We start from the raw sequence: 12,986 nt of genomic DNA, 5'->3' as shown, positions 1-12,986 counted from the left end.
AGGTAGGATTTGGGGACACTAATAGCTAGAATGCTATGTAGGGTGTTAGTGCCCACACTGCTTTCCCTCTTACCACTCACTACTAAAACTACCATCATGCCCATTCTGATCAAAATGCAAGGGATAATACTTCAATGCTTAAATACGAGGGATAGTGTATTTCTCAGAGTTCCCGGACATACCACCTATATTCTAAAACAGTAGGAGAAAAAGAAGTAGAGCTAATGAGAGGAAAATTAGTGTCAAGCATGAGACACTCTTGACTAGCCCTGGTAGAAAAGTTTATGAAACACTATCCTAAATGGCATTGTGCTTTCAGCTTCTATATATGTTTAGTAAAGAAACTGGGAGATTTTTATAGCTTTCTAACTGATGACATCCCCTGCCCCATTCTTTAATTATGTCTAATCTATTTGCCATACTTCTGCTAAACTTAGTATTTCCACAACTCTTATCTAATGGCTTCTGTTGGACTAAATATTTTTTTAAAAACCCTTCTACCTACACTATGGGAGTTGCCCTGCTAATCCAAAGGCTCTACCTCTCTAGCAGTTAAAATCCACCAGTGGCTTCATGGGAGAAATAGGAGCAATCTCCTCCCATACAATTCATAATGAGGGGCAACAGTAAGGTGGTTTTGACTGGAGAGCAAGGAGGGTTGGTTTGTGGGGAGTTTTTTGTTGTTTTTGTTTTGTTTTGTTTTTAGTAATGGCTTCCTATTGTATTCCCAGTGTCTTTTAGGAAAAAAAAAATCTGAATTCTTTGGCTTAGCATTGAGTAAAATTCACATTTTGACTTTCAAGGCCACCTTTTCAGATTCTCTTATGTGTCTTCAAGTCCACTAAACCTTTACTAAATGCCGGGTGTTAACTTAGGCAGCAAAGAAAAATAATGCCAACTCTCTGCCTTGAAGTGAGAGAAACATAAACAGAACATTTCAAGATGAAAGTATGTAGTAAGTGTAAGAGTTAAAGGCCTACAAGGGCTTTCCTATGGGAAATGACCACCTTAGTTCTAACAATACACTACTTGGTTTTTTTAAAAAAAGTCTCACATTTCCATGTTTGATTCTTTAAGATGTGCTTTTTGACAGAAGAGTCCTGCCATATCCCCGCCAACTTGTCTAAAGCTAAGCCAGCACATCTCTCTTCATCATATTCTCACAGTTCTGCATGTCTCCATCACAGCATTTATCTCAGGATTTTAACTAGAACTTAATTACAATCAATTATATTCTCTTATCTCTTATCTATATCTTAGTATATATAGTCTCTCGTACACATCTATGTATAGCAAGCGGTCATTGAGTGCTTACTATGTGTCAGACTTTGTCTTTATTGTTTAATTCAAACCTTCCAATATTCCTATGAAGTAGCTACTACTATTATTCTCATTTTTTTTCAGATGTGGAAACTGAAGGCTGGTGTCTTGCCCAAAGTCACACAAGTGGTCTAAAAAGAAACCTCTGCCTGGACTGTTAGGTTCGGAAAGAATAAAATAATAAACGAATAAGCAAAATGACAAATGTTCGCCTACCTTTATGGAAGGAGTAGGAAGGGAGGTGAAGGCAGGCACTCGAAACACCAAAGCCAAGTACCTCGACAGGGTTCCTCGATTAAGAAAGTTGGTGCCGATCACTGAGTCCTTAGGCTGCTCATGCTCCGGGCAGCCGGGAGACAGGGAGGCCGGGACTTACGCCCAGGAAAGGAGGTAACACTATTCACTGTTTTACGGAATTAAGACGTCTATAAATCTGAGGCTGGGGTCCTGCCAGGCCAGAAAAGCGGGATTGAGATGGCCCAAAGCTGCCGGAAGTGCTTCTTACTACTTCGCTTGTACTACAGGAAGTTATTACTGTCTTGTTGCAACATATAAAGATGTCCCCTTCTACTTAGTATTCCTTTTCTTCTTTTTCTTTTACACCACCTTTTTTTTCCTTTCTTTTTTTTTTTTTCTGCAGCTCCACTTCGTAATGGGTTACGAAACAGCAACATCACTGTCGGTATCCAAAGAAGCCGATGGGAGCTGGGGAGGAGGCGCGACTAGGAACTTGGCTGCTGGGAGATGAGGTTTCTCAGGGACGGAGTTCGCGGCTGCACGCGGTGGAGGATGGCTGATTTCCCGCCTGGGTTAGAGCCGCTGGCTCCGCTAGAACTCAATGACGACTTCAAGAAGCCAGCTCTGCCGGTACCCCCGGTGGTGCGAGGGAAGGCGCCGGTCACCAGCCCTTCAGAGTCTGAGGAAGTGAAGAAAGAAAGGCCAGCGGCGCAGCCGCAATCAGATTCTGGGGACCCCGGCGTCCAGCCGGCTCAGCCGAACAGTGGAGAGAATAGGAATCCGCCGGAGGAGCAACCCTGTGCCCCGACGGCAACCTCCCCTAGTGTGGTGACACGGGCGCTTGCATACCAAGAGCCACCGTGGGGCGGCCCGGCCGCGGCTCCCTACAGTCTAGAGATCCTGAAAGGCGGCACCATCCTTGGCACCCGGAGCCTGAACGGGACGAGTCGCTGTCTTTTCGGGCGGCTGTCTAGCTGCGACGTGTGCCTGGAGCACCCTTCAGTGTCCCGGCATCACGCCGTGCTGCAGCACAGGATTTCCGCCACCGATGGAGAAGGCGACGGGCACGAGCCAGGCTTCTACCTTTACGATCTGGGAAGCACCCATGGCACTTTTCTCAACAAAACACGCATTCCACCCCGTACTTATTGCCGGGTCCACGTTGGACACGTTCTTCGTTTTGGGGGCAGCACTCGGCTGTTTATCCTGCAGGTAAATATGAATAGCAATCTCTGGCGCTCACTAGTCTCGGTCTTAAGCTGAGCAGTCTCCCAGTAGGCGATTCCTAAAGTGGGGGAAGCTTGACCCCCTCTCGGTGAAAAAAAAAATCCAATCCTTAGCGTGAAAAAGGTTTTATTGGTTGGGAAAACCGCCCTCAAGCAGAGAAAACCCTTCGTTAAGATTTTGATCAATTATGTATACACAATTTTATGTACAGAACAGTTAAGAGAATTTCCCTGAAGGGAAATAGAAAATACTTGCTTTTCATTTCCATCATTGGTAGGATTGGATTCGTTTATTAAGTCTGCATTTTCGAGGCTAGCATGACTTACCTAATTACGAAAAATTACCTAATTATTCCATCAGAAGAGTTGTATTACTTTGATTTAGGTGCTGCTGAGTCGAGAACGACTCATAGCAACCCTGTGAACAACAGATCTGAACCCTGTCCAATCCTGTGCCATCATCATCTCCGATATACTAGAACCCATTGCTGTAGTCACTGTGTGGATCTGTATCTTTGAGAGTCTTCCTCTCTTTTGCTGACTCTCCATCCTTGCAAGCATAAGCATGATGTCCTTTTTCAAGGAATAGTCTCTCCTAACAACATGCCCGAAGTATATGAGGCAAAACTTCACCATCCTTGCCTCTAAAGAGCACTCTGGCTGTTCTTTACCTAAGACACATCTGTGTGTTCTTTTAGCAGTCCAGGGGATATTCAGTACTCCAGTACCACAACTCAAAGGTGTTGATTCTTCTTCTGTCATCCTTATTCATTGCCCAGCTCTCATATGCGTAGCAAGTGATTAAAAAGACCAAGGCCTGACTGAACCAGATGTCATTAACCTGACATAATGCTGTTCAGTACTTTGGAGTCTGACAGCAGACTTTCCAAGTGCTCTATGTCTTTTCTTGACTGTGGCTATTAATTGTGGATTCAAGTAAAATGAAATTGTTGACAATTGTTATGAGTCATGTGGTAAGCAGTGTGCTGCCAACCCAAAGGCAAGCAGTTCAAATCCACCATGTGTGCTCTGAGGGAGAAAGATAGGCAGTCACCTTCTTGGTGATTTACTGCCTCTGAAAACTCTTTGGAGTCCGTTCCAACTTGATGGTACACAGCAAACAATCATGATGCTGCCTGTCAGGCTAGTAGGAAAGACATTTGTGTTCTTGATGTTGAGATAATAATTCTCAAAACTCATTGCATCCAGTTGGAACCAACCTATAGTTGACCCTCCAGCAGATTTTCAGAGACTTTAAATAAAAAAAGTCAAGACTGCCCATCTTTCTCTCACGACTAACTGGTGGGTTTGAACTACATGCATTTTGGGTTGGCAGTGCAACTCCTTACCTACCAGGCCACCAGAGCTCCCTTAAGTGCCAGTATTTATAAAATAGAATTTAAAGAACAGCTATACAGACTTGAATATATAACTGGTTGTCTTTTAAAAGTCCTAATGAAGGGAATCTTACCCTTTAAAGAAAAGATAAAAATAAAAACCAAAAGTTTGATTAATTGGAGGTTTGAAATTCCTTTTAAATTGATAAACAAAAATTCCTGTATTTAAGGTTGGCTGGCATTAACAGTTCTCCAGAATTGAAGGTTTGGAACTGGCCTGATAGTGATAGGGAAATATCCTGGATAGTGGGAGACAAAATCTGAGCAGAGAAAAAAAAAATCATTTTAGCAGCTGGGGAATAGATAATGTGATTGTCTATGCTTTAAAAAAATAAAAGCAGACACTGGGCATGAGCGGCCCAAGGAATCTCTCTCTGCTTGATGCCCCACTCATTAGCCTCCCTGTGCCGGGCTGGCTGATCCCAAGACCCGTTTGACACAAGTGCTGGCTCCATGCCTTGGTGGCAGGGGTCACCTTGGTTCACTCTTGCATCTGGGCCTGTCATCCCCAACCATCGACTCTCCAGATGCTTGGTTCAGAGAAGGTATCACTCAGATCTTTGGTCAATGAATATGTGAACATCCGAATTGCTGGAGAAATTGTGTTCAGAAAGACTTGATGGATAACTGTGCCTTCTGGAACATTAAGGTTTCCCTTAGGAAGTGGCTGATTATTTCTTGGGGCGATGACTTAGGAAGGCAAACTGACCGCTAGAACTGCAAGCATTTTGCAAGACAGCCAACTGAAACTGAAGCTGGCCAATATCCAAAAAGTTAACTTTCTACAGCTGCATTCATAAAAGCCACCTGCCAATGAACTCATTGCCACTCACCTGCCACTTGCTTATTATGCTAGATGCCACTGCAGTGCATGCGGATTTCTCTGTCCCAGTAATCACAAAGGGACTTTACAGATAACTGGATCCAGCAAAACCTTCGTTACCTCCTGTACTCAACAAGCATACCTGGAGTGTCAAGAAGCTTTTCTTCTTTAGCTCACTGCTCTTTGAGTTTTAAGTGTTTTCATTGTTTGTTTTTATAATGAAGACCTAGCTTTTTCAGTTACCAAGACTGGAGAGTTTAGATAACTTCAATACACCAGTCACCAACATCTCTGTACTCTTTACTTCTAAAGATTGATTCAGATCTCTCACAATGCACTGTGACAAAACCACAAATTCTTGCAGTCCCTCGAGAACTGAAATGTCTGCTTCTCCTTGATATTTCTTAGCGTAGGGAACTCAAATCAGACTTAGCTTTTCATTTCCTCCAGCAGAAAGATATCCAGCCTAATGTGTCACTGGATATTTCTGAGGGTGGCTGCATCATTCACTGATCGAAGTTTATTTGGCAGCAGTCTTCAATTTATAGGATTATTGGCTATAGATACTGGTTATTCTGACTTTTTTCCTTACATAGTAAGACTTGAGTTTGCTGGAGGAGCCAATATAAATCAGATTTCAGAAGCCCTGAGCAAATAACAGGAGTAGGTCATGTTTTAAGAAGGAAGCCTTCTACAGACTCTTCGCAGAAATGTTTTCAGTGCAGATAACCATGCCTGCTGTATTAAAGCTGGTGACTTGTAGGAATGTGAAACCATCTATTGGATTTGCCGTTACAGTTCACAGAGATTATTAAAAAACAAAACAAAATCATACTAGGTATAGTTTAGGTTTGAGGCTTAGTCGTGGACTTGTTTCCTAATCTTAGGTAGAACCTCTTTACCGTATGATATCATCTACTTCAAGGGTACATTGATCTTGATTGGGTCTGGGTTTTAGAGATACCCAGAGAACTGTTTCTCTGAGTTGAATGCTGTTTATGAATGGTGAAGCAGCACCTAAAAGGATGATTTTCAACAGAGGTCAGGTACTGTTTTCTTTTAATGTTTTCAGAATAATAAATCTCTTGTTTCTAGATTGTATCCTTCCTCAGGAGTTGGATCTCAGAAGACTGCTTATACCTGTTTGAGATGAGTTTAGGAATGATTCATTAGAGATTGTAGGATTCTTAAGGAATTTGGCTAATTTAGTCTTTAGGCTTATATTTGTTTCCACTTTTCTCATATGACTGTGGATGATAAAGATAGTGTAGACGTTAGAAACGGAGCCGATTGTGATGAATTTCCTTGATAACTGATTCTGTAAAATGCATACTTCAGTCATATGACAATTCAAAAAGCACTCCTCAAAAAATACTTGTTCCAACTGCTTATAGTTACTACAGAATTATGTGCCTTTTTGCTAGAAGTTTTTTGTCTTGTTGAGTTTTTTTAAATTGTTGCAGTTATTACTTAAGATATCCTTTCTAGAGGGGTAAGGATAGTGGGGGCGGGAATCATAGGGTCGCACAATTTGGCGGGTGGAGGTTGGAGGTGTATGGAGGTTCCACCTGTCATCTTTCATCTTGAGATTTATTGTAAACCCTAACCTCTTTGTCTATGCTTGTAATCTTATTCTGTACTAAGTTTTCTGCTGTGTTAATAAGTAAGGATAATATATCTTACACTGTGCTTTGGAGTTCTGGTGGCCTAGTGATAAGAAGCTGTGCTACAGTCCCAAAGGCATATGGTTCAAATCCATCAGCTTCTCTGTGGGAGAAGGATGGGCAGTCTCCTCCTGTATGATTAACTGCCTTTAAAAACCCACGGGAGGATCAGCTATGGGTCATTTCCAACTCTGTGGTAAACAACAGTGAGGCAGGAGTAGGAAGGGATTTATCTTGTGTCCCCACCTTATTATCAATGTATGATCCAACTCATCCACCCTTTTGTTCCTTAAGGGTGTGTGTAGTCTGTAGCTAAACAAGGCTGTGTCAATCTATATAATGCAAGCTGGTGATGAGTCGTCTTCTGATCCTGATGCCATAATCCTCTTAATAAAGGCAAGCTTCTGGAATAATCTGCTCTGCAATCAGATTGAGTAGATGTGGAGAAAGGATACAGCCCTGACAAACACCTTTCCTAATTTTAAACCATACAGTATTTTCTTCTGTTTGGACAACAGCTTCTTGGTCTAGGTAGAGATTTTATATGAGCATAGTTAAGCATTCTGGGATTCCTGTTCTTCTCAGTGTTACTATAGTTTGCTGTGATCCACACAGTCACATGCCTTTACATGTCCAATAAAACAGAAAGAGACATCCTTCTGGTGTTCTTTACTTTCAGCCAAGACCCATCTGACATCAGCAGTGTTATTTATCACTCGTGCCATGACCTCTTCTAAATCTACCTTGAACTTCTGACAGTACTCTGCTGCTGTATTATTGTAACCATTTTTTAAAATAATCTTCAGCAAGATTTTACTTGGATATGTTGTTAATGATATTGTTTGGTGATTTCCACACCGTTGGATCACTTTTTTTTTTTTTAAATAAGAACAAATACAGATCTCTTCCAGTCAATTGGTATCTTTCAGATTTATTGGCATAGACTGGTGAGCACATCAAGGGCTGCATCATTTTGCTTGTTGAATCATGTCAGTTAGTATCACAGCAATTCCCAGGGCCTTATTTTTTGCCAGTGCCTTCAGTGTAGCTTGAACGTCTTCCTTCATTGCCATTGGTTCTTCATTATATGCTACTTTCTGAAATGGTTCTGTGTTCAGCCAATTATTTTTGGTACGGTCACTCTGTATATCCCTTCACCTTCTTTTGATGTTTCCTGGATCATGCAAGCTTTTGCCCTTAGGATCCTTCAGTATTGCAACTTGAGGCTTGAATTTGTTTGTCAGTTCTTTCAGCTTGACAAATGCAGAGCAAGTTCTTCCCTTTTTATTTTCTAACTCCAGCCTTTTGCACATTTTGTTATACTTTTTTTTTTAAGTCTTCTATTCATCTCCTTTACTTCATCATTTCTTCCCTTTATTTTGGCTTCTCAATCTTCTAGTGCCCAAGAGTCTCTTCTGTCTTTTCATCATTTCAGTCTTTTCTTCCTTCTGTGCCTTTGCAGTGAATTTTTGCATTGTGCAGATGACACAATTTTGCTTGCTGAAAGCAAGGAGGACTTGGCAACACTTGCTGCAGAAGAGCGGATAATATAGCCTTCAGTATGAACTATATTTCCAATTAAGAAAGTAAAAGTCCTCACTACTGACTCACTAGAATACACCATTGTAGATGGAGAGAAGATTAAAGTTGTTAACGATTTTATCTTATTTGGATCTATAATCAATACCATTGATACCAGCAGTGAAGAAATCCAAAGATGTGTTGCAATGGGCAAATCTGTTATCAAGGATCTCTTGATAAGTTGCTGATGAACAGTAATGACAGCTTAAGACTAAGGTGTACCTGACTCAAGCCTTGGTCTTTTCATTTACTGCCTGTGCATCTGAAAGTTGGGCAAGGAATTAGGATGATAGAGGAAGAATTGATGCCTTTGAGTTATGATGTTGAAGAGTCCTGAATATCTCATGGACTGCCAAGCAAACCGAACAGATATATTTTGGAGAAAGTGCAGTCAGGGTACTTCTTAGAGTCAAAGATGATTAAACTTCATCTCACATACTTTAGGCCTTTTGTTAGTAGGAGCCAGTCCTTGGAAAATGACATCAGAGGTGATGGTCAGCAAAAGAGGAGGAAGAATCTCAACAAGATAGATCAACACAATTGCTGTCGCAGTGGGTTCAAGCATATTGAGGATGATGAGGATGGTGCAGGATAGGGCAGGGTTCAGATCCATTGCTCATAGGGTCACCATGAGTCGTAGTTGATTTGGCAACACCTAACAACAATAACAGCAGTCTAGCTAATGTGCTATTTAGGAATGTTTTGGGAAAGTTCATCCCTTTTTTGTTTTGGTTCCTGTATCTGACCTGATCCAACCACTTGAGACCTGAGCTCCTGCAGCCTAGCAAGCTTGTTTGGCTCCTAGGCTGTGTGGATTGTCTGACCCTTCCAGACTGAAGAGTAATCCATGGATTGCCAGCCTTCACTACAGAATAAGCCATTTTCTTTAGTTTGTTTATGGCTTTCTGTGAGATTTTGCAGAAAGGAAGAGGGTGAAGGGAGGAGGAATAATTGATACTAGAAGTGATGGAATGGTACAGCTGTTTTGAAATAGTTGGACATTCAGGCCATTTCATTTTCTACCTTATGAGAACTAACTTTTCATGAATCTAAATTATTTGAGCAGTAATTGATTATGTAGACATATAAGAGAAAGCATAAAAGTCATGTTATCTATAGTTTACAAAGAGATGAAAAATACCTCCTTGAGCATGATTAGAATTTGATCACTCATAAAAGCTTTATTTTCTGTTTAATAGTAAGGTTTATTTCTGCCTTCATCTTGTTCAAAAGACAATTTCAAAACATTTTATATTTAAATTTAGATTTGCTTTTTAATCTAAAAACTGTTTTTATTGACATAGGTGCTGTAGGAATGGTAATTTAGTACATACATCTTTGAAATTTGCACTGTTGGAAGATTTCCTAAGATTTTAGAATAAACTTAAAAAATACTTATGGATAAGTAATCAAGCCAAGAATTTGCCATGAGATTTTGTCTGTAGTACTCACAGATTTGAGTGGTTGGTTATAAAGTTCCTACCTTGCCATACCTTTTGATTCATGGTCAAAGACAAGAATTAGTCATCTTAATTAATGTTTAAGTTGTCTTGGGACTTTTGATAATTAAATTCTTTTTATACTTCTTTATTATTCTTTTACTAAGCAGTTTTGCCTTTATCAGTCTTTTGTTTACCCAGTAAATACCAAAACTCTTTAGTAATTTTGTAATGAATCCTTGGCTAGATGTCCTAACGGATAAGGAGTTGCTCCAGTCTTTGGAGAGGGATATCATGCTTGGGAGAATGGCGGGACAGTGCAGGAGAGGAAGACCTTCAATGAGATGGATTGATTCAGTGACTGGGGTTATGGGGGTACGTTTGTCAGAGACAGAGCAGGACAGAGCAGGGTTCAGAGCTATTGTATATAGGAACAGCACATAACAACAACCCCAAATAGAAAAAGTACCATTTACCAACATGATATCTGAACTCCAAAGCAGTTGAACCTAGTTGAGGTCACCCAGTAAACCCAGAGCTCAAAATGTCAAGAGTGGAGCTACAAATCTGGGAAAGATTGAACCCTTAGATTCCATGAGATTGATACGGGAAGCACTGGACACAAAGGGTTCTTGTGGACACCAACACCTGCACACTCAGCAGCCATAAGCTAGAACTTCTGGAAGGAAAAATCTGATCTAAGGCGGAGACAAAAATTTTGAGGCTCAATGTCAAGAAGACAAAAGATTCTCACCACTGGACCAATTGGCAGCATCAGGATGGATGGTGAAGAGATTGAGATTGTTCACAGCTTCAGTTTCCTTGGCTCCACAGTCAACGCTCTTGGCACCAGTAGCCAGGAAATTAAAAGACGTATTACGATGGGAAAGTTTGCTGCTAGGGACCTCTCCAAAGTACTGAAGAGCGCTGCTGTCTCTCTGGAGACTAAGGTGCGTCTGATACAGGCCATGGTCTTTGCAATCACTTGTTATACATCAGAGAGTTGGACAATGACCAAGGAAGATAGAAGAAGAATTGATGCTTTTGAGCTGTGGTGCTGGAGAAGAGTATTGAGGGTACCGTGGACGGCTAGGAAAACAAACAGATTCATCCTGGGAAGGATTAAACCAGGTGGCTCCCTAGAGGCAAGGATTCTGAGGCTCCATCTAACATACTTTGGACATGTTGGTAAGGAGGGACCAGTCCTTGGAGAGGGACATCATGCTTGGGAGGGTGGAGGGACAGTGCAGGAGAAGAAGACCCTTGATGAGATGGATTGATTCAGTGACTGGGGTAATCGAGATGGGTGTATCAGAGACAGTGCAATTGGCACAGGACAGAGCAGAGTATAGGGCTGTTGTACACAGGGTCGCTATGAGTCCAAGCGACTAGACGGCACATAACAACAGCAAGGAAAACTTGCAGAACAGGGAATACCCTTCTGAGGGAACATCCCTCAGAAGATGCCCAGCTTATATACAGGTCTCCTCCCCAGAAAAATACAAAATGATTGGTTGTCAGATTTAATCAGTTGGAGGAAGCTTTTAAGTTTGCATGTCTGCATTCTCTAGACTGGCTATTCACTCAGAACCAACTGACCCTTTGACCCTTCAGCAGGTCTCCAGAGGCTGTAAATCTCATGGAGAGCATCTGTCTTTCAGAGCAGCTAATGGATTCAAACCACGTGCGCCTTTGATTGACAGGTAGTCTAGTTATGTTGCAGACCGAGGGTGAAGTATTTTTATGTTGTTGTTGTTATGTGCCCTCGAGTCGCTTGTGACTCACAACATGTCCTCACAACATGTCCAAAGTATGTTAGACGGAGCCTTAGAATCCTTGCCTCCAAGGAGCCACCCAGTTTAACCCTCTCCAGGACAAATCTGTTTGGTTTTCCTAGCAGTCCATGGTATTCTCAGTACTCTTCTCCAGCACCACAGCTCAAAGGCATCAATTCTCCTTCTATCCTCCTTAGTTATTGTCCAACTCTCTGATGCATAACAAGTGATTGTGAAGACCATGGCCTGTATCAAATGCACCTTAGTCTCCAGATACCCACCATTGCTCTTCAGTACTTTGGAGAGGTCCCTAACAGCAGACTTTCCCATGGCAATGCGCCTTTTAATTTCCTGCCTACTGGTGCCAAGAGTGTTGACTGTGGAGCCAAGCAGACTAAAGCTGTATACAATCTCAGTCTCTTCACCATCCATCCTGATGCTGTCAGCTGGTCCAGTGGTGAGAATCTTTTGTCTTCTTGACATTGAGCCTCAATCCATATTGGAGGCTGCAGTCCTTGACCCTCTGCAGCAGGTGCTTCAGGTCCTCTTCAGTTTCAGCAAGCAGGGTTGTGTCATCTGCATAACGCAGATTGTTGATAAATCGTCCACCAATCTTGACCCCACATTTCTCCTCATAGAGCCCAGCCTCCCGGATAATCTGTTCTGCATATAGGTTGAAAAGGTATGGAGATAGGATGCGTCCGTGGCGTACGCCCTTCGCAATTTTGAACCATGCAGTGTTCCCTTGCTCTGTTCTGACGACTGCCTCCTGGTCCAAGTATAGGTTTCGCATTAGCACGATCAAGTGTTCTGGGATTCCCATTCTTCTCAGAGTCAGCCACAGTTTGTTATGATCCACACAGTCAAGTGCCTTTGCATAGTCAGTGAAACACAGACAGACATTCCTCTGGCATTCTCTGCTTTCAGCTAAGATCCATCTAACATCAGCTACAAAAGTATTTTTGTAATTATTAATAATGAGACAGACTACCAGGAATGAGAGAGAATACAAAACAGGGGGCCAACAGTTCCCGTGACTGAAGGCCTCAGGCCATGCCTCTCTGGGTATTTATTGAGAATCATCAGGAAGGTAAATGAAGTTATATCATAAGGAAGCACAAAACAAAAACAAAGGATAATGGTGAAGTCTTGAAGATAACGCAGAGTTCCTCTTTATGCTTATTTTAGGAGAGAGGGATTAATTTAATACAAACTAAGAACAGTGTTGACTCTTAGTTCCACAGGGCGACCTTCATCTTGTATTAAACCTCCCTCATATCCTGATACAGCACTTGGTTTATTATTATTAAATTTGATATTCGGCTTCCCTCATATGCCTTATCAGATTATTTAAACTCTTCCTGGAACCATGTTTACTTTTTGTGAAAGGCTAAGAGTTGTGTTTAAACAGGTAAGGATCATTTTCTTTAATGCTTTTACACTCCAGACCTGTGTACAGACTGTGGTATTTCCGAAAATGACTTCTATGGTTTTGACATCTAAATGAATTCTTTTCCTTGGTAC

General features: G+C 41.6%; 1 protein-coding gene and 1 pseudogene across 1 annotated transcript in view; both read left to right on the top strand.

Moving 5' to 3' along the window:
- Positions 1 to 2,109: 2,109 nt before the first annotated feature.
- Positions 2,110 to 12,986, top strand: part of SLC4A1AP (solute carrier family 4 (anion exchanger), member 1, adaptor protein) — a 39,852-nt gene continuing 28,975 nt past the window's right edge. Inside the window, exon 1 of the mRNA XM_006880689.1 lies at positions 2,110 to 2,769. Coding sequence (XP_006880751.1) covers positions 2,110 to 2,769 — 660 coding nt within the window. The remainder of the gene's footprint in view (positions 2,770 to 12,986) is intronic.
- On the top strand, positions 4,708 to 12,965 carry LOC102844532 (annotated as a pseudogene).

The sequence above is a fragment of the Elephantulus edwardii genome, unplaced genomic scaffold (assembly GCF_000299155.1).
Source record: "Elephantulus edwardii isolate Elephantulus edwardi_28Jun2011 unplaced genomic scaffold, EleEdw1.0 scaffold00009, whole genome shotgun sequence".
Classification (NCBI taxonomy): Eukaryota; Metazoa; Chordata; class Mammalia; order Macroscelidea; family Macroscelididae; genus Elephantulus; species Elephantulus edwardii.
Note: the sequence above shows the minus strand (reverse complement) of the source record. Positions and strands in the feature narration are given on the sequence as shown.